At 38.9% G+C, this 22,318-nt stretch overlaps 1 protein-coding gene across 2 annotated transcripts; it reads left to right on the top strand.

The window, feature by feature from the left end:
• Window positions 1-150: 150 nt before the first annotated feature.
• rbm27 (RNA binding motif protein 27) lies at window positions 151-21,643 on the top strand. 2 transcript variants are annotated; one of them, XM_085174723.1, is made up of 21 exons: window positions 151-347; window positions 3,126-3,244; window positions 4,425-4,552; window positions 5,099-5,172; window positions 5,895-6,100; window positions 6,561-6,863; window positions 7,595-7,822; window positions 10,659-10,835; window positions 11,751-11,897; window positions 11,987-12,140; window positions 12,614-12,767; window positions 12,906-13,139; window positions 13,238-13,369; window positions 13,568-13,693; window positions 13,848-13,922; window positions 14,026-14,202; window positions 15,362-15,466; window positions 17,125-17,352; window positions 17,556-17,639; window positions 17,804-17,923; window positions 18,868-21,643. In XM_085174723.1, the coding sequence occupies exons 1-21, from the start codon at window positions 289-291 to the stop codon at window positions 18,970-18,972; spliced, it is 3,135 nt and encodes a 1,044-aa protein (XP_085030849.1). In that variant the 5' UTR covers window positions 151-288; the 3' UTR covers window positions 18,973-21,643. The 2 variants fall into 2 exon arrangements, with proteins under 2 accessions (XP_085030849.1, XP_085030850.1); XM_085174724.1 differs by lacking the exon at window positions 10,659-10,835.
• The last annotated feature ends 675 nt before the right edge of the window (window positions 21,644-22,318 follow it).

Below are 22,318 nucleotides of genomic sequence, written 5' to 3'. Positions count from 1 at the left end.
ATAGAATAGCTAAGATTTATTAATCTTAATTACTTTGATAAACAAATGCAAGCCGTCATATGTGCGGCTTTTTTGTTTGTTTGTTTGTTTGTTTAAATGCATATTAAACATCCGCCGTCGTGCTTGCGTTACGACAATTTGACCATGTTGCCATGCCGTAAAATATTTTGTACGACCTGCCTGTGAAGAGAGACAGAAGGCCTTAAAGCTTATAAATTTATAGACGATGAAAGTAGGGTTGTCAAAACGCTCTTTCTTTTTGTAGACAGTATTGTAGTCCTTCTCACAATGATCATAGAAAATGTTGAAGCCTTGAAATCGTGGCTGGCAAAGCTCCTGGAGCCGATGTGAGTATTGAAATGAAATGACATTTAGCGTGCATGCTACGTAGCTGCTTTAGCCTGCTAGCCGCTGGGTTAGCCTGGCATCAATGGCAGATTCTTGCACGAGTAGCTAACCATCGCTTGTTGGCCTTTCGAAGCACAGAGAGGCACTTTTACTTTTCATTAGTTATGATTGTGCATGATGTAGTGAGTTTGCTTGCGTTTGATGCACTGAGAATTCTTGCATTCTGACACTATGGTAGTTAAGAACGCAGTTGGCGCACGGTAGTGTAACTTTATCACAGTTCTGTAGCAAGCTCCTAGCCTTCAACGTGTAGCCCATCTTGCCTAAAACAGCTGTTCTATCTCTGGGAAAAGTTACTGATTAAAACTGTAGATATTAGCTCGACATACTTCATAGTTAAATGCACACAAATACTTTGCTTTTGGAGTTTCCATAGTAACACATGCTTTGTAAGCGTTACGCTTTCTCTCTGTTTTGCTAACACAAGATCCTAAAATTCTTTTAAATATGTTGACGAGCTCAAATGGGTAATGGAGTGCATTAAAGGATTTAAGTTACCCCCTCCCTCTCTTTTTTGTACTGTTGGGACAACACACAGTCACTGTTTAATCAACTAATGGAGTAACTCCACAATATTATCGTTGTGTGTCCGAGGTTCATCCTCTAAAAACAAGGAGTTTTTTGCATAGGGGAGAAAAAGTCCTTGCAGAGCCAAAGTGAGGCGTATTTAAGCTACTTTAACTAAAGGCTGGAGTTCAAGTAGGCATAGTTTCATTCACATTGTTATTACATTTATATTGTTGGTAATTATTAATCATTGGGAATTTCCATGGTCAATGATCCTGTAGTTAAGGGTCAAATTTGACTGTAGCTTTAGTGAGTCAGCAGTTAATTAACTACTAGCAGCTTGTTGCTTGAACTTAGGGCTGTTCAATATAACGATATATATCGGATGACGATATAAAAACGTCTATCGTTTCATTTTACGCTATCGTTTGTTTCGTGGTGTCGCAAAATAAACTGTTTACGGCAATATTTTTTTTCATCGTTTTGATGGTCACTGTAGTGGCTATATTAATTTCTTAAAGTTCTCTCTTTCTCTTATATTTTATATAACCACACTACAGACAGACAAGCGCCTGTTTTCATGCGTTGTGGTTGTTTATGTTCCACATAAACCTTTCACAATAAAGCTCAAGATCCTGTTGAGACTTTTCAAAATAAACTGAATCACGTGAAAGAGCAGATTATTTACGGATGAGAAGTAAAAAAAAAGAGCCGCCAGGTGCTAAAAAAATAAACCTTAGACTCAAACGTTAGAACAGGCTTTTCCCCGCAGCACGCCTTGTAATAAATGCTCACAAAGAAAACGGCGGCCGTTACAACTTATGTCTAAAAATGTATAGTTTCATGCATCAGATTTTGGTCATATCGCACAGCCCTACTTGAACTTGTGTTTTTGTCAAGGCTTTTGGGGTTTTTTTTTTCGCTTCCAGTAGTTCCATAGCTGACAGGCTTGGAGATTTTTTTAGCTTGATTTCTATTTTTTAAGTTTAAAAAAGCAAATGTTGTGTAAGTGGAACATTTAAACTCATAAATTATTTTGAAAAAGTGCAGTTAAACACACTGAAATCGTTTTACCAGGCTTTATATTAAATTTTTAAAAAAGGCATTCGTGCTCAAACTGCAAAGATTACTCTGCTGTTAATTGATTTATTGAGCTTCATAATGCATTGGTCCAGTGCTATATGTCTGATAACTTTGATACTGAAAACCAGCCACAGACCTTTACTTGCATTTTGCAGTGAAGTATAACAAATTCATCCTGTCAGTTTGCATAAATACAAATTACTCTTAAGAACAGCAGTTACAGCGGTGGTAACTGCAGAAGACGCCAACTAGTTAAGATGAATACATCTTTTCCCTAGGAGACTGTAGTGTTTCAAACATGTCAAACAAACTCAACCATTGGCTCAGTTTGAAAGAATAAAATAGGTTTGATGGCTAAACTCTAACTATTGTGATTTTACAGCTATCTGTCTTGGCCAGGACACTCTTGTAAAAGCTAGTTTTAATCTCAAGAGTCACATTTTCCTGGGTAAGCAAAGGTTAAAAACAGTGTAGATAACACTTTTTTTAAAATTTGAAAAGCTAGCAGTAAGTTAGACAGACACACCTTGACATGTCCCTCATTTTGTCTTGACATTTAGCTTACTTTGCAGGAACATCTGAGCATTTTCTTTATGCCCACAGAAAGGGTGACCAGGGTGACCAGCTGTAACACAGTGAATTGCAACGCTTGTGTAAAAAGCCAAACCACAACGACACTTCAGACATAGTCACTGCCCTGTGTCATTTCTTTCACATGCTCAAAAACCCCTACATTGCATGCATTGTAGCACATAATTTGCAGAGTTTTCAAAGAATGGTCATCAAACTTAGTTGTAATCACAATTAAATTTTAAGCTATATTACCAATGTTAAGAAATGCTACCATGGAAACCTGTACTCCTTTCTTTCCTATGAGAATAATAACCTTTCTTTTACTTTATGCATTTGGTGGATTGTTTAAGTTTTGTGGCAATGATCTGTCCCCCTTTGAATTTTGTGCTTTGCATACATAGATATGTAAATGAATTTGATATGCATTATATTTCAGTTGGTTCAACTAAAACATTTCTCTCAGTTTTAACAGATTTTTCTTATTAGATATATGAATGAGTGTGTGTATAGATAGATAGATAGATATGTTTTAATATATACATTTTAATCTGCAGATGTGATGCTGACCCCTCTGCATTAGCCAACTATGTAGTTGCTCTTGTGAAGAAGGACAAACCAGAGAAGGAACTGAAAGCACTTTGTGCTGATCAGCTTGATGTCTTCCTACAAAAAGGTATACATTTTATTTATATAAAGCTTTTCTGCTAATGTGTCAGCAGGCAATTTTGACATTTTGTAGCTCTTCCTGGTTAAGGTGGAGGAAAAACTTTTGCTCCATCATTAAGCTAACAAGGGATTTATTCGTACTCCCCTTGCACATGTCAGACAATAGAGGCTTTGCAGTTAGGTCACAAATCCTTTGGGAATCAGACCTGGTGGCATTGTCGAGGTCAGTGACTAAACTGATTATTAAAAATTAGTTGCTAAGTTTAGAAAGATCAGAAGCTTTTTTTCCTGCATTTAAAAAATGCAGTACCCCCGCAGAGGGGATTTAGTTTTTTTTTTTCCCCTCATATGCCACCAAGACTGTACTATATAGTTTAAGTAGCTCAAACATGGAATACATGTGGTTATCATAAATAATATTGAAATTATGCAACTTGTTTCATATAGTAACTCTTTGTCTTAACAATGTTAAAAAACTTGATTGAGGCTAGAAAATGACCTATATGGAAATAAGCTGATCAGAAGCATTTGATCCAATTGATGTGTTGTCTTGGCTTCCAATTAAACTGATAATGTTAGCCATTACCTGGGATTTTTGAAAGATTTGCTTTGGAAGAATGTCAGATAAACAGGCTCAACATTTCTGCAACACAAACTGCTTTTCAGTCCCCAGAACTCATATGTATTACCCATTAACAGTCACACTTATGTAGCCTGCATTCTGTAACAGGCCATGTTAATGAAATATCACCTGTATAAATATAGTGAGGCAGGCAGAATACAATGAAATGTATAGCGTCTTAAATTTGAATTGGAACATTAGCAATGCTATCTTCCTCGAGGATGCCATTTGTGGACCCCACATGTGGCCACCAGAGGGAGTGTTGCATCGTTTGATAGTGACTCTCTTTATTTTTAGCTCTACACTATTAAAATTAGTTTAGGGGTTTAATTTAGTTGGAAAACATGTTGATGGTTATTACATATGTCTCCTGGATCACTTTAGAATTTTTTAATGTTACATTTTTTTTTAATCAGGTAGCTTTCCCACATTTCATGGATGCAGTGTTCATATGCGTTATTTTTTTCTGTGTGTGTTATGCTTTTAGACTTTTGGCCCTTTTTCACAAGATTGAAAACTGCATGCAGTTTTTAATGTGTTCTCGTGATTAATTTTGTCCGTGCAGAGACGGTGGGATTTGTTGATAAGCTTTTTGAATGTTTGACGACCAAGAACTACCTGGGAAATCCTGCTGCCAAGGAAACTCCCAAAGAGGAGATTAAACTGCCTGCAATCAAGGCTGAAGTTGTTGAGGTACACCCTGAATAGCTCGCCTTTTGAAAATGAGTGTACACACACACACACACACACACACACACACACACACACACACACACACACACACACACACACACTATTTTTTTTAAGCTGGTTGAGTGGTTTTGTTGGAATGGGCATTTCAATTTGAAATCAAAGCTTTTGATAAAATCACTTATTTTGAATGCCTTTTTGTTTATTAAGGCTACGTCCACACGTACATGGGTAGTTTTGTAAACTGAGATTTCTCATTTTCATTTAAAAAACTAAAAAATATCTCGTCCACACGTGCAGTTTTGAAAAATTATCTCCGTCCACATGTAAACGCAGAAGTAGCTCACAAAGAGCCAAAGTGAAGTCCTCGACCTGTGAAAATTATCTCGCCATTCTTCTGGAAGAAACACGTTTTTAAAGAAAGGCCCAAATGCATAGAAAAAGCCGCGTTTTCAAAAAAACCCATGTATTTGTGGACGTAGCCTAAGTTTTAAAGTTATATTATAGCTGATGTTTTTTGTTTTGTTTATTTTGTTTTTTCCCCTCAAGGCTGAAACACCCGAGGAAGAGAACAGGCGAAGGAGAAGTCCTCTGAGAAATCGCTCTGACTTCAATGAGTCCAGGTATATGGCTTGCATTTAACTTTGTCTTTATAAGCAGCTAAAACATTTGCAGGTAGGATGCTCTTGTTGAACTGTTTAGTACATATTGATGTTGTGTAGTTGTATAGCGATCTTACCAAGCAGCTATATTTCCAACCCTCCGAGTCCTGCTTTTGGCTTGATTAGGCCCTCGTGTCCACTAATGTGTCCCACGGCTGTGGCATATCTAGTGTTGGGTGCAGATGGGAGAGTTCATTCACTGATATATGATGATTAACGTAATTTGAAAAGAGTTACGTCTTTAATATGCAGGTTATATTTTTGCATTTTCTGCATATTTTTAGAAATTAAGTTGTCATTAATTAATTAATTTTTTTAGGGTTAGGGTTAGGTTACTTTCTTGAGCTTCTGCTGTGAAAAGCTTCTGTTAATGAAACTAAGCACTTCCCAATAGTTTTAACACAAACAGCCCATTTGGGGACTTAATGGGATTGTGCACACATAAAACAAAGGTAATTAAGCCTTTCCCTAATAACTTGTTTCAGATAAAAGCGTACTTCTCCCAAACAAAGATCATTATTTCAGGGTTCATGTTATGTTAAAGACATACAGAAAGAAATGATCCTTGTGTCTTCATTTGTTGTAAGAAGACCCACATTCGTGTCTGAAAACCTGTGAAGTATTCCTGTGTGATTTATACATTTAAAATCAGCAACGCCGCTAACTTCTCATCATCCACACAGGAACCGCGATGAGAGGAGGCGAGACGAGCGCAAGCGCCGTGACTTTGATCGGCACGGGAAAAGCGTCAGCGACTCCCACCGGGAGCGGGAGCGCCATGAGCGGCGCAGGGGCAGCCCCCGCGGGAGAAGCTACAGCAGGAGCCGCAGCCGGAGCAGGAGCGGCAGTCGTGGAAAGAGCAGGGATAGGGAGCACAGAGGAGGCAGAGGTGAGAAAGTCCCTCCTCCCACAACCAATAACAACAACAGCACAGGGGAACAAAGATTGAGGCGCGAAGAAGCTCCCGAATCTCTCGTCAGCACTGCTAAACGGTGCATTAGTGACGGTGACGTGCTGTTGGAGACATGCTGGTGTGAGGCGCTTTAGATGAGAAGACTTGTAGAAATTACGGATGTAGCCGACTCTCGTTTTTATTCCTGTCGGATTGTTGGACAGCGTTGCTGGGAGTTGGTAGAAAGGAAGGGAGAATGTGGACAGCTTTGCAGTCCTATCACTGGGGGTTCAACAACATGGGTTGGGATTGGTCTTCTTACCACCAAGGTTAATCTGCTCATCTTTGTCATTACAAGTCTCTCTCTTTTTTGTAATCTATTATTTAATGTAGTGCTTTTACAAGTCAGCTATGATACAGTACACAATGATTTATGTGATTAACTTGTTTTCAACAGACTTCAAGTCAAAGTTTGAGGCAGAAAGGAAGGACACTGACGGATACAACTCTTCCACCACATCTGGCTCTCAGCAGCAGCAGCAGCACCCGCCACCTCTCCTGCCCTTACACACACCTCTGCATCCCTTTTCCTCTTCTTCCTCGTCTTCAGGAGCTGGGGGTGTACCGGTAGCAACACCGGCTCACTTGCCCGACAGCACTACAGACAGCTGGTCTAGCTACTATGGAACGAGGCAAGATGGTGTTTGCAAACCTTTCAGCAAGGCTGCTTCACTCAAACAGCGCTGCAGGGATTACGATGGTAGGAGCAGAGTTAATCATCCTGATATTAATTCCTTTGATTCCTTCTTTCTGTCATTTCGTGTGTCTGTGTGTCTTTTATTTAATTTTTTATTTTTCCATCTGAGAGCCTTTTATCTGCTACAGCCCAGTAGCATTAGGGAGATGTTTTCTGTGCATTTCAAAGGGGATCAGAGTAACACTGGAGCTTTTTGATGAGATTTAAAGGAAATGTTAAGTTTATGATGGTTGTTGTACAGTTTGCTCAAGTCTCTAGTTTAAACACTACCTTCTTTCTTCCCCTGAGGCTTCTGTGCCTTGTTTGGTCTCTTCACTAATGACCACTGCTTAGCACTCATCCTCTTGTCCCCAGTGAAAGGTAGAAAAGCAAGCTGGTTCCCTCTCACTCCCCTCTACACTGAGGCTCAGGAGAGTTTAAACTTACCCACTGTCCCTGAAGTACACTGCTTTCTGTCACAGTGATCAAACACAGCCACTTGGGACCCAGTTCCTTAATGAGGCTTTGGTGTAAATACATGAACTGTGTGACTTAGCTGCTTTAAACTCAGATGCTTGTTCATTTTGTTTAATTCCCATGAATTTGTTATGTTATTGTTTGTGGGGTCTTTTTGTTTGTTTGGCTTTATTAATGTGTGTGTGTGCATGTGTGTTTTGTGACTGTAAAGCAGCAGTTTATATAAACTCCATGTTGTGTACAATATTTATGAATAATCGCTTCTCTCCCTTGCACAGAAAAAGGATTTTGTGTCCGTGGTGACCATTGTCTCTATGATCACGGCAGTGATCCCCTCATAGTCGACGATGTCAATCTACCAAATATTATTCCGTTCCCACCCCCACCTATTCTGCCACCTGCCGGGCTGCCCATGCCCCCCATCACTGAACCACCTCCCTCCCTCAGGATGCCTTCTATGCCACCCTATGGCCAGCCACCACCACCAGGTGTTTTCCCTATGACAGGTGAGTATTAATGCTCCTCTAATCCATCAGTTTGAGCTTCATCATATACGAAGTTTTACAATTTGCATCTACAAAATAGTAAAGCGAGAAGAACAGTGTTCCTCTCTCAAACATTTGGTTTTGTGTGAGAGGCATTGTTCTTCCACTTCCCTTTTTCAGTCTGGTCACAATATACATACCTTTCCTTTGGCCTGTAGTATCATTGATTTATGAAGATAATTTTGCATGAGTTTCCCCAATTTTTGAGAGCTAACAAACATCTCTTTAATATAATAGAAGTAGGATTAAATCATAAATTGTTTTCATTTAGAAACTATTTTGTCCCCACTCGCAACAAAATCCAGCTAACTAATATGGCAATGTTTGTTGAAAGTGTAGCAGGTCACATGTAAGACATCGTGGCCTCAGTATTGTGACACTGTACTCCTTACTCTGATGGCTGATTTGAAGACACCAGAGGTTTTAAATATGTAAAGATTCAAATGAATGGTATATTGAAATGAGATGTCACCACGTGTAGAAAAGCAGTTGTCTTCAATATTATATATATGTGTGTGTGTGTGTGTGTGTGAGTGTGTGAAAACACTTGCCCGACTTGACAACGTGCTCAGTTGTAAAAAGTTTTTGTTGAATTTCTCAAGGGAAGAAATCAACCTATGCAATCTTCCTGCCTTTGAGTTGCACTATTGCCGATCAGTTTCACACTGGCTGTGTTTTGTTTTTGCAAATCATCATAATGATTTAAAAAGCTGTATTTAAATCCAAAGCTCAAAAATCTTATGTATCTACATGCGTTTAGAGCAGACGTGCTACACAGTAGATAGCTGCCCATTGATCATGAACAGTACATTAAAAAAATATATTTTGCCTTTTTTTTTTAAAATATATTTCAAACATGGGGGGTGATGACTGAAACATTTGACCTGATAGGCTTTTATTGTTTCAGCTACCTTTTAAGGCTGTTAAAGTTCTGAGATTTCTATCTTCCACTTGATAAATGGATAGTGTGTCATAAAGTTTAAGCAAATCTATCGAGAAGACGCCGCAGTTTCCTGGTGCATCTGCTTTTATATTAAAGCAGTCAGATTTTCACTGAAATACTTCTTTAATACTATACATGTAATATACTATAGCAGGGGTGGCCAACCAGTCAGAGACCAAGAGCCACTTTTTTTTACTGTGTTACCGTAAAGAGCCACATCATACGCATAGGTACACATGGACATCACCCATCCTTTCTCTCACACACACACACACACACACACACATCTCTGCTCAGCCAGATTTATTGTAAATGTCACACACCAACACGATAATGACAGAAATGGACTCCTACAGTACTAAAACCACAGGCCAGTCATTTTCAACAATGAACATTGTGTGCACTGTCTCACACACACAAACTCTCAGTTCAACCAAGTCCACAAACAAAAATATAATAATCTACAATAGCATTTACTTTTACAATGCATGTTGTTTAGTGGGACTTCTGGCATTCCTTGCCTTGAACAATCCTCTTCAAATCCGGCTTGTATTCCGTTGTTGCTACTCGGAGCAATTCTTTCACATAAGTGTCAGTCAGAACAGATCACACAATCGTTTGACACAGACCGTGCAAATATTGCCAACTGAGGCTTGTCTTGTATATCACAACTCTCATCCAATGCGACACTAAAATACTCACATGCTTGAAGGTCAGAGTGCAACTGTGATTCAATAGCCGTGTTAATGTCCGATATTCTGTGTTCAACAGTGTGGCGGGACAGTTGGACGTCTGATACCATGCGTTTTAATTTGTCGTTTTCAGGAGACAAGATTTCAACAACGTCACTGAGGCATTTTTTAACAAACTCCCCTTCATTGTATGGCCTTTTAGCCCGTGCAATGTTCCAAGCCAGCTGATAGGATGCGAGCGTTATGGTCTCTGACCGCTTCGTAAATTTTTGGAAAAACTGTATCTCCTTTTCTGCCTGACTTTTCAAAGTGGCCAACTCGTGCTTGCGAAGTTCAGTCCCTTTTGGAAATTCCTGGTCGATGTTAGCATGGAGTGAGCTGAAGTGGCGCTGAAGATTTGAAGCTTTGAAATGCGCTAATGACGTCTGACATATAAGGCAGAATGGCTTGCCATTGCGTTCAACAAAAAAATATAAACTCTCCCACTCTGTTAAAAACGTCCTGTGTTCATCTTCATATTTTCTTTTTGCTGTGCATTTTTTTCCTGCCATTTTAAGGGCGAACTTGCTCCTACTGTGAAACTTTGCGGTATTTTCATCTCACACACATGCGCATTTGATGAAAATACCGTATTGAACTCAAGCGAAGCGAACGCGCACATTTTAAAACAACAACATAAAAAAAAACCCAAAACACAAACACAAACTTTGATATGAACGTAAGAGCCGCATGAAACCAGGCAAAGAGCCGCATGCGGCTCGAGAGCCGCGGGTTGGCCACCCCTGTACTATAGAGTCATTGCAATTTTGCATTTTGTCATTTTCTTACTTTTTTTTTGGTAATTTTTATTTCATTTTGATTTTTTGGTTTTGATTTCAGTTGAGTTTCGTTTAGTTTCCAGAGTTGATTTTTCTCATTTATTATTTTATCGCTACATTTAGTTTTTGTTGTTATATGGACTCCATTTTATTTCATTTTAATTTTCCCAGTTCACAAAATAATTTTAGTTGGTTTTAACTTTCTTTTTTGTTTAATCTAGTTTTTAGTTTTCATTTAATTGACAAATTTATTTTCTTTCACATCTCGTTTTAGCTTTTAGTTGTAGTTAACTATAATGACCTTTTGTACCTGAGACATCAGCTTGGGCTTGTGTCTCCCTCAGGACCCCCACTGATAGCAACCAGTGGGATTGATACCCCCAACCACCAATCTGCAATCACTTCTTCTCCTCCCGTCGGACCGCCTGGTGTGGGCCTACCTCCTACACTTCCTCCTCCTCCTCCACCTCCTTCCTCGACCTCATCTGTGTCTCTGCGTCCCCAATATGTCCAGTCTGAATGTAAGCAGGGCTGCTTTTGCTTTTCAGATTGGGACTGTGTATTTGGAAGAGATTTTGCTGTGTTGCTTTTTATTTGGGTGTTCCTTTTAGTGTGTTTATGTTGTTGAGTTGTTATTTTTTACTTCTCATTTCTGTGTGCTTTAATAGTTACAGTATAATAAAGGTTAGTTTACTAAATATCTAAAATAACTAAGATGGTCAGGGTTATTTAAAACAAAAACACTTTTTGGTTCTGGTTCTGTTTCTGTTTCCTGTCACTGTAAAGTAGTTGTTGTATGCCGTGCGTGCGTGCTGTTTGTGCACAATTGGCATGTGTTTCTTGAGCCTGCAGTAACAGTTGTGGACCAGAAGGTAGCGCTGTGTATTAACCTAAAAACAAAAAAAAACCAAGCATCTCTGGGAAATTTTGTCGTGACCCATTTAGTTGAGTGCTTCCTGCTATGATTATGCACATGAGGGTTTCAGTTACAGACTCTTTAAAAGACTTTAAAGAACTAAAAAGAAATTGGTCTATTTGGTATTTGCAAACTTTGGGTTTGTGATCTGTTACCACAACTGCCGCGAAGGGCCTCTTTCTGATAATTTTGCACTTGTGTGTCACAAATGTAGATAAGAATGAAAAGCATCATCTTGGTTGTTAATTTTTATCTTTGTTTGTTTCTTGCTGGGTTGTTTTGCACACTTACAATAACTGTAATTTTTATTTTTCACATTTTGTAGGTTTTGTTCATACATTTTCAATTTTAAAATGTGTCTTTATCCTGGACTACATGTTAAACTCATGTCACAGATTGCTATATATTCAGTGGTTACATTTAAAGTCAAAGATTCTTTTTATTAATATGTTTGCTTGTATTCACTTTTTCATATTTTTATTTCATATTTTTACATTTTTTGCTCACTTTTACACATTAGACAACTACGATGCAGAAGGCTACAACCCAGAATCTCCAGGCCTGACTGTAGCAGGACGTAACCCATATCGTCAGTTTATTCCCCGGGTGCAGACTCAACGCTCCAACCTCATTGGCCTCACCTCCAGTGAAGGTCAAGGCTCCAGAGGTAACGAACTCTTTTACAGTGTTTTAATTCAACCTGATCCTGGGAAATTGACCTTCTCAGACTGATTTGACTTCTTGCGTATCTTCTAGCTGCCAACATAGTGATCCAGACAGAGCCAGCTACTGCACCCAGCACTCCTGGAAGTAACGTGTCCCGTTTCAACACAGAGCAGGACAGCAGGAAGAGGACCATGGGACCCAGTACAGCTGAAGGGCCAACACCTAAAAAACCCTGGATGGAAAAGTAAGAGATTAAAGAAAAAAATGTACATATTGGATTTAGGGTGTCATTTATTCTGCACAGTGTTTTGTTTTCTGTGAAGAAATTGGAGTACGGTAGCCAGCTGAAATGTAATCAAGTTGGTGCCTCACCCCATTACTTATTACTGCTAAGGAGCTTTGTTTTAAGGTGAGGTGAGTCAGGTCAGCAGCAAGTGTTGTCTCAAGTTGTAAGCAGGTAGATACAAGCATCCCAGTCATGAGGATTTCTTTGCACCACCTCTACTTGGAGTACATTTAAACTGTCCTATAGGTTGTAGGTTGGTAGTAGTCTTCTGTAAATAAAACCATAATATGTCCGAAACTTGAATCCCAGATCATCAATCATCGCTAAATTTTGATTAACTCATCTGCTTTTTTCCTTCATTTATTTATTTATTTTTTTATGAAAACAAAACTACCAAACTAGTGATGTTAGCACTGAAATGTTCTTTTTAGGCCAAGCTTCAACAACCAGCATAAGGGTGCTTTTCCCAAGAGGACTTTTTACGTGAACACAAAGTTGGAGGTGCGCAGGATCCCGCGCGAGCTCAACAACATCACCAAACTCAACGAGCACTTCAGCAAGTTTGGAACCATCGTCAATATACAGGTAAAATGCATCCATTTTTGTTTGTTATTGTTGTTTGTTTTTTTTTAATGAGTGCTCCCCACAAAGTTCATAGAGATTAGGCCTGCAGGAGAATGAATTCAAAACATTTACGGACTTGCACGTGCACTCTCAATCCAGGTTGTGTTTGGCGGAGACCCAGAGGCAGCATTGATCCAGTACACAAAGAATGAAGAAGCCAGACGAGCCATATCCAGCACAGAAGCGGTCCTTAACAACCGCTTTATCCGCGTGTACTGGCACCGCGAGCTTGGTGCTAATGCCACAGGCCTTCAGCAGCAGGAGCAGAGCTCAGGGAGCCAGGTGGCCGGGTCAGTGCCCAACCAGGGGCTGCAGCACAGCAACATGCATAAAGTTGGTATTAACAGCGGAGACATTGAGAATCCTCTGATGACAATTTTATGTTTTTTTTAAAATATCCATTGATTTACCCTCACTCGTTTTATCTGCAGGGGATCAAGCAGCACAATCCAGCTGCTTATGTGTTGAACAAGACTGTACCCAAGCATCATCTGTCTGCAACAGCTGGGGCCACGACAAATGCCAAGTCGGACAACCTGAATCCAAACACGGACACGGCTGCTGTATGTTTTAAGTTTATCTTGCAGACAATATTAGGCAAAGTGGATATTATATAATATACAAAAGTATAATATTATGATAGCATGTGTGTTAAAACATTTTCACAGTGATTTATGTGTGTTTGTTAGCTAAAATTGTATTTGTAAAGAAATTAATTCTATATTAATTTCCTTTTTTTGCCCCTCCACCTTTCTCCTTAGGTGGTGCCTGCTCCTACAAACACCCTGAAGGGCCACTACACTTCCACAGCCGCCAAGTCTTCCTCAAAGAGCCTTGGGAAAACGGGAAAAGCACTGGAAGCACATGAAGCTCTCAAGAAAAAGCAGGCATGTTGCTTAACTTGGTTACGTATTTTGACCATTAAAAGAATAGCAGAGCTAAGCCATTTCCTTCTCTCAGGAGCCACAGCTAAGAAGGCTGTTCACTGAGGTTCATCTCAGTGAATGTTTCTGATTTCCTTTTTCTTTTCCCCTCCTTTAGGAGGCACTAAAACTCCAGCAAGACATGAGAAAGAAGAAACAGGAGATGTTAGAGAAACAGATTGAGTGTCAGAAAGTAAGACATTTAACATTGAAACTATTCTTATCTGTAATCCTTCCTCTTTTTCTCCAGTGTACTGTCAACGTTCTTTCTGATACCATTTTTCGTGCCCTTCCAGGCGCTGATAAGTCGGCTGGAGAAAAACCGAGGCATGAAACCTGAAGAGAGGGCCAACATCATGAAAACGCTGAAAGAACTAACGGAAAAGATCACCCAGCTCCAGAATGAAATGAACCCTGCCTCCCAGGTCTCAAGCGCCAAAACTAACCACAGCCAGCCCAAAACCAAGACTGATGTAAGTTTGGCTTCCTTTTTGTCTTTGTACGTAACTGAGAGTAGGGGTGGGAAATTTAGGCCGAAAATTATATCACACATTGGTAGAGTTGTTTATTTGCCTTTTTTCACACTTCACAGGTCCTTTTTAAAAAGGCGTTTATTCACATAAAAAACATTTTTATATGAAGAATAAAACTGCATACATTGAGTAGGTAGATGTTTATGAGTTTTAATTTTTTAATATACATTTTGTGTACTCTAAACCTTAGATGCTGGTGTATTAAGGTATTTATGGGGTCTTTATTAAGCAGTAGAAAGAAAGAACCTCCAGATCTCAATTTATAATATCTTAAAAATATTTTCTCTGTGTTTTCTAAGTTTAAGAACTATATAATATCTCTGAGCCACTGGTAAAGGGAAGGGGGAGTACATTCCTTTCTTCTTTTTAGGGTTAGACAGCTTGCCTCGAGTGTGCTAACCGCATCAAGGGTTGGTGAGAGTGCATAGGATTCCACTGATGTTAAACCAAAACGTGTCAAAAAACATTCTCTAAAGGCTCTAAAACTACTTGACCACAATGTATAGACATTTACGTATATACAGGATATGTGCACACAGGCTGTCCTATATACCAACTGCTCAGCCTCAACGAATCTTTGCTGTTTTCACATTTGTTTTCTCCTCTTTGCATTTAGTTGTGTCCTAGTCCTAGGCCCTTTTCAAATTTCAGCTGTGTGATGTTGAGTTCCTATACCTGGGATTGGGTCCTTTTTAGTCTGAATGCAATGAAAAAATTGGTTCTTTTTGGGGGGGTTTGTTATTTTTCCTGGAAATTCCAAGGAATGCTTATACAAATTTTTTAATCCATATTGAAAGAAACGGTTCTTACACTAATCTTAGGTTTGCAAAAACTGAAAAAAGATCAAAAAGTAAATGTTGGTTCTGAACAGGACAGAAGTAGAGGATCTGTTTGAATATTGGGTGCATAGGAATAAAGTTTTTTTGTTTTGTTTTTTTATCACAATTTCGATTCACACAGTTTTGTCTTGATTGACCTTGTTAGACCAACAGCACACTCCACCCCCCCTCCTTTATTTGTAAACACAAGTTGATATTTGTGTATTTAATTGCTTCTCTGGATTAAGTAAACAAATTTCTTTTCTATGACATGCGATCAGGCCCAGAAGGAGCTGCTAGATGCTGAGCTGGACTTTCACAAGAAGATGAGCTCTGGAGAGGATACAACAGACCTCAAAAGAAAACTGGGGCAGCTACAGGTGGAGGTAATACACACTCTCTCTCACACACTCACACACACGCACAGAAAATACACATGGATAGAAACAGACACAAAGTTAATCATTGACAGCATCTTGCATCATCAACACTTTCGTTGAGAACTGAATTAGAGGATGTGATACCAAGAAATGCCTTAGAGGAAGTGTGCAGATGAGATTATAGTCGCAGCCTGTTCTGCAAGGGGTGGAAAGAGATGGTATCTGTCCACCAATAAAATAAATCAAACAATATATTGAATTCATTAGTTTATTTGTGTTCTGTCAGATGTGTCAGGCAGAAAGGGTTTTTTAAACCATCTATGTTCTGTTTGTTTTATTTGACTCTGTGATAACTGGAACCTGATCCTGCAGTTTCTGCACAAGCTCCAGATCCGCTGTGTTTAGTGTTATTCGTTCAGCTCGAAGCTTTGTAAGAGTCCTAATGAATCTGATGCTAACGTCTTGGTGATACCACAAGACACCTACACAAGATGTAAATGACCTGTGCTTCCTTCCTGTTAAAAGGGAGTTTCTCTTTCCCGCTTACCCCAATTTAAAAAAAAGAGGTTTATGGTAAATTTTCAGTTTACCTCTGTACTGTTATCTTAGTCGGCTCCAGTAGTTGCCATCCTCCAGATGCTTGCTTTGTAGTCCCCTCGGGGCTTTGACACATCAGATTAAACAGCATTTTATTACTACACTCCATCAACTTGTAAGGAGGTAGACTTACACACACTTATCTACTGAATTGGTGGCTTTTCTTGAGGTAACTAGTATTGCAGTTTTGTTTGGAGTATTTGTACATTATATTTCATGTTCTATAACTTGCATTTAACCTCATCTTTGTTGCATTCATTCTGGATCAGGTCTCTTGTAAGTTAGCGTGGTTTCCTGGTTAAAGGAGCAATGACACATAAATAACACATCTTCCCAGTGATTCTGCCAAAAGTCATTAATTAGGTTTCAGGTTAGGTCATGCAGCCCATACATTTATTTATTTGTATTTTTTGGTGTTACACACAAAGTGTTTTCTTCTTCTTTATCCTCTAAATTTGCTGTGCACGCAGACGGCTGTGGCTTAAGATCAGGCTAACAACAACATAGCTTTTGTTAGCAACAACCTGCTTTGCATTTTTTTCCTTTAACCCCAGGGTCTTAAATTGGCTAGTTGTTTAAAAATGGATATGCATCCGCCATCCATCTAAACTCAGCCCGCCTTCTGCTCATTAAACTGGAGCCACTTAAGCAAGCCCAGAGGAACATCTGCTAACGAAGCCAAATAAGACACACGTCCTACACTGATGGAGCTGCGCCTCATTAAAGTTTGAGACACTGGTCCTTGTAAGAAAATCGCAGGATGACAATTAAAGGGAGAGTGGTTGTGAGCTTGTGGAGTGTCTGAGAAGGAAGGAGATGTTTTTAAAAATGGAGGAGTGACAACTAGTGGTAAAGGGCAGAAAGTGAGAGAGTAAGGGTGTGTAGGAAATGTTTCAGCTCTGAAGGGTTGTGATGGCCTTCTCCTTTTTGTTGTTGTTTTTGTACTTTTCCATAAACCTTTTTTTTTTTTTAAGTTATTCAATATATAAATTAGACACACAGTGGTGTGTAATTGTATACTGAAATCAAACAGCATCCAGTCAGCCGCCCTTTCTGTCCTCCTTTAGGCAACACGTTTGGGTTTGATCCGGCCTCCAGCAGGACGAGGTCGCGGCCGAGGAAAGCTGGGCCCAGATCCTGGTGCGATGCACGTGGGCCGTGGCCGGAGTCGAAACCGGGAAATGATGGCGCGCGGCGGGGCTGTGAACCGTATGGTGGTTGATCACAGACCCAGAGCCCTGGCTATTTTAGGGGTCACTCAGGAGGAAAAAGAAGAGCTAATGCCGCACTTTGTGGTAAGAATATGGCAGGATCTCTCCCTCCAGTAATACAGCACGATGTTATTGCTAAGTAATAAAAACTGTAGTAATAAATACCACTTTATTCCCTCTTATATCTTTTAGATATGTTAAGTGAATAATTTTCCCTGTGATAAGTCATAAATGTTTTGATGTGTATAACTATATCCTGATTGGCCAACTGATATTTTTAAACCTAGAAATTTGGTGAAATCGAGGATCTCCGTGACCAAGACGCCAACAGTGTCGTCATGACCTTTAAGACACGGAGTGAAGCAGAGAATGTAAGTCACATGGCTCCAAATGTGTATGGGCTACATGTTCTCTTAATCTTGCTGCTTTTCCTCTAATCCTCTTCTAATAATAATAGAATAAATTAATAAATTAAAATAATTAAAATACTCCAGTATAGCATCTAAAAGCGCTGTACCTCTCTTTGGTGTTCTAGGCAGCAAACCAGGGAGCTAAGTTCAAAGGTCGTGTTCTGCAGATTTCCTGGTACAAGCCCAAGACGCCCTCTGTTACAACGGAGCCAGAGGAAGAGGAGGCTAAAGATGATGACAGTGCGGTATGACAAATACACACACAGCTTCATGTTTTCCCAGTAACTAAAACAAATTAAGGAAAGGGCGTTGTGTACAACACAACTTGAAAATCTGAGTTGGGGAAACTTTTGAAGTTTTAGTTACATTCACAAAATTTTACTTGGTTATTTCTTTCTGCTGCTTGTTAATTTTTAACAGCAGCTCCCAAAGGAAAAGGAGTGCTAGCCTCTCAGTACTAAGAGCATCTTGGCCCCATGAGTAAAACTGCATTACTGTCAGGTGAAATCCTTATGCTGTATTTATTTAAGGGGTTTGTTTCCCCCTTTGAGGTTGTGCCATTTCTTATATGTAACTTTTGTTTTTGAAGGTACGGTTGCCATTCTGAAAATGTGTCTGTGCACAGGTAGAAATTTGTGGTGCTTAGAGAAAATCTGACCACAAATCTGACTGCAGATCTACTTATAGCCACTTCATGCTCATCACGTTTTATCACAGGAGCTGAAACAGACAGATTTCTGGACAGGTCTACAGACTAGTTTGACTGGCAGAGATTAGAATTAATTTCCTGAGACTGATCAGCAGGTCACCCGTCATGGTGGATTCACCGATGGCTAACCAATAGAATGGAGGATGTCTAAATCTAAAGCATAAGAAATATCAGAAGCAGGCAGTCTGACCGCTATAGGATTTTTAAGACCAGTACCAATATTTGGTGATTTTAAAATCTGATATTCCAGTATATTTTTGGATTGTTTTTTTTTTCTTTAAACTGTTACCTAACATTTTTTATTTGTTACAATATTATTAAAAAATTGCTAATATCAGACTAAATAATTTCCCTCTGCTACACTTTGAATCACTTTCTGTTTGCTGTGTTCTAAACATGCATGTTACCAGGAGGAAAGCTGACTTAAAGTTTCCAGGAAAAGCATAAATATAAATGCTAACATGGTATTTATTTCTACAGAAGGAAGCTAGCTCTTATTTACCTGGGGAGGAAGAGGAAGAAGAGGAGGAGGAAGAGGATGACGATGAAGACGATGAGTACGAGAGTCGATCTTGGAGGCGATAATGACATTCGTCATTATCATTAACTGCTCTCCGGCAGAATCGGTGGTCCCCCACTCCCACGCAGATTAAAATTGATGTAAAGGAACTCACTTTTTTTTTCCCTTTCCAGTATTTTCAAAGTAATTTTAGACTCTAATCAAAGTAATAGAAAAAACGTCTTTACTTTATTGTACATGAAAAGAAGTGTAGATGGTCAACAGTTTTTTGTATCCCTCAACTAAACAGTTGTTTAAAACATCTCACTTTTGCTGAGAAAGATACATGTTTAGTTGTTCTTATAGCTAGAAAAACTTATGTAAGTTTCTGTGTGCTTACCAGATGGACAATATCAGTAATGCACAACATTTGTGTCGACTGTGAATAGGTATTTTTATACATACTGTATTTAAGCTCTTTTTCTCACCAGTTTTTGTAGAATCTTGTCCTCCGTTCAGGGACAGCCATTCCATCACCAACAGAACGTTCTCTGCCGCTACCACAGAGAAATTTATTTATTCTTTTTCCACACTGCATAAATGCACTGTGCCGTACCGATATTGGCAAAGTATGGTACAGTTTTCACTTTGCTCATAGTTTTGATGTGGTAAAGCCCAACGTGTTACAGGATTGTGTCTTTCTTTTTCCCTAAATGTGTGCTGGTATGAATATTTGCCAGTGCACATGCATGTTGGTGTTCCTAATAAACAGACAGACCCATAGAGATCCTGTACCGTGGCCATACAGCCAGTGCAGGTACAGTAGGATACCAGTGCAATAAAAAAAAAAAACACAATCAATGTTTACAAACTTCCATGCACTTCACATGTAGTCATGTTCGGGAAAAAATCGCCCCCACACACTTGTATTTTGTTGCTCACTCAGTTGTCCAGTGCCACTCTGTGTAAATACACACCCAAACACATGTTGTAATGTTCATCTGCTAAGAGTGCGTAACATTTTCACTTGTTTTCTTCTGTCACTTGGTCATTCAGAGGCCCTGACGGGACAAAGATCAGATCACCCATTTCAAAAATGTGAGATCCATAGACAGGTGTTTGAATGTAATGCTTAAAAAGAAAAAAAAAGAATATATAAATAATTTCTTTGCCTTACACAGTCAGCGGATTGCTGAGTTTTTACAGGACGTGATTTACTTTTGTAAATTTTGTAAATGCTTGAAAGAGAAATTACTGTTCCTTTTTTTTTTTTTTTCTTTCTAAGTTTAATATTTTTTTGTTTTGTTTTTTTCCCTTTTTTTTTGGTTTTAACGACTGATGAGGTTGTATCAGGTAGAAAATGTTGAGCAGGAGAGCTTAGCATCTCTGCTTTAGTCGCAAGAATTTTGTATTTTCAGTTCAACCAGTTCATATTGTTATTTGACTAAACTTGTCATTTAAGTAGGTTTTTGTTTGTTTGTTTGTTTACGAAATATAAGAGCTGCTCCGAGCTGTGGAAAACACTCTGAAAGACACTGAGTCATGCCCATAACAACATGATTTAGCTTAAGTGCAGCTTTGCCTCTATCTGAATATTGTCAAACTGTGCTCCGAAGCCACTCTGTGAGTAAAACCGCAGTGTGTGAGTTCATGATAAATATTTTTATTTTCTGTTTTGCCTTTTTTTTTGCCCATATACTGTATTTTAGAATCCTCAAGGTGGGAGGAATCTAAAACCATTAAAACTCACAAATGTATTTGGTTAAAGAATTAGTCCTGTTGCTTCCCTTCCACCAGATACATTTACATGCAGCTTAATGATGTTTTGTTTGATTTATGCTTTTCGTAACTCAGCTAAACTGATCATATCCAGTTTGAATGAAGCACCATAGGAGAAGAAAGACTTTAACTTATTACTGTGCAGACTTTACACAAGACATGCGTGTAGAAATGTGCACATATATATATATATAATAATATGCACATTTTGGCCGGCATGGTCATATATTCAGTCAGTGATTACAATTGGTTTTCTTTGCTCCCTAATGCACGCTGGCACCACATCTAAAAGGGTGCAGGTCTTCCTCCCACCTACAATGTTGGTAGTGCTCTTGTGTGGATTGCATATCTGACTGTTGACTGATACTCAGACGCCTCCTGCCAGCGACCTCATTGTCCCAAAGCTGATGTTTTTACCTCCAGCATTAGCGTCAGAATGATGTGTGTGTGAGAGAGGAGAGGCTGTTGCTTTTCCCTTTGTACTTCATTATGATTTTCTCATGTGATGTTTTTTTTTTTTTTTTTATTATTATTTTTAATTTAATGAGGTCACTGGCAGGTTGAAGGGATAAACCTATACTGGCGAGGTTCTTGCTTTGTGTGAGTGAGGATTCAGAGAAGGTCTCCCACTTTTTGTACTATCACACAATGGTGTAAAAAATGTAAAGTGTTTATTGGATAATAGTTTTGGATTTGTTACTGTTTATATTTGCAGGATGTGGATGTATTTTCTTCATGTATTTTGTTTGTAAAAATGGATTTCTAATTTACTAGCATGTTTGCTTTTGCCAATAAAGATGGAGGAATTGGGTGCTTATAAGGCCATAAAAAAAAAGAAGAGGGGAAAAAAATAGAAAACATACATAAATATAAATTGGATCTGGGAGGGAAAAGAAAAGTCAAAGAAAATGAAAACATGTCGGCATTGGCAAGGGGGGGAAATTTCCAGGCAAAAGCATTCCAGAAAATATGAACCTATTCTCTTGTGTGGTCTCATTCTTCTTGCACATGCTCAGTAATTAAATAATTCACACTGCAGTATTAGTACTTACAATTAAGCATAGCATTAAAGATTATACCTGTGCTTAAAACACATCAAATGTTATGACTAAACAGTGGAATTACTGAAAGCCACTAGATTTTTTTCCTTATACTTTAAGTACTTTGATGCATGAGTGCATTAACCTTTTTTTAAATGGTGTATTTATCAAACCTTCTGACAATTTTGTTTTGCATGTATGAGTTTTAATTTACATCATATTTGCTACATCTGGCATTTTTTGCAATTTATACTTAAAGTTCGGGGTGAAGGCACTGATGACGTACAAGTGTCAGGAAAGCATATCACAAATGACACTTAAACCCCTTATAACACTGAATTTCCTTATGGTAGAACCTACTTTGAAATTCTACTCTACGTGTGTATTCACATTTATCCAAGTGTTATTAGGTCAAAATTTTAGCTCTTTTTATTGGGGGTGCGGGAGCTCGAGCCTATCCCGGCTATCATAGGGTGAGAGGCAGGCTGCAACCTGGACAGGTCATCAGCCTGACACAGGGCTAACACAGAAACATGGACAATAATTCACACCGATGGGCTATTTAGAATCATCAGTTAACCTATCTCCACTGCATGTCTTTGGGAGGAAGCCA

Source organism: Neolamprologus multifasciatus, chromosome 10, assembly GCF_963576455.1.
Source record: "Neolamprologus multifasciatus chromosome 10, fNeoMul1.2, whole genome shotgun sequence".
Classification (NCBI taxonomy): Eukaryota; Metazoa; Chordata; class Actinopteri; order Cichliformes; family Cichlidae; genus Neolamprologus; species Neolamprologus multifasciatus.
Note: the sequence above shows the minus strand (reverse complement) of the source record. Positions and strands in the feature narration are given on the sequence as shown.

Excerpts from the sequence above, each read along its gene's own strand:
- rbm27 (XM_085174723.1), top strand. The coding sequence starts at position 289 with ATGATCATAGAAAATGTTGAAGCCTTGAAATCGTGGCTGGCAAAGCTC. Across the intron at positions 5,173-5,894 it reads TCTGACTTCAATGAGTCCAG|GAACCGCGATGAGAGGAGGC; the intron begins GTATATGGCTTG and ends TCATCCACACAG. Across the intron at positions 13,694-13,847 it reads AAGCTCTCAAGAAAAAGCAG|GAGGCACTAAAACTCCAGCA; the intron begins GCATGTTGCTTA and ends CCCCTCCTTTAG.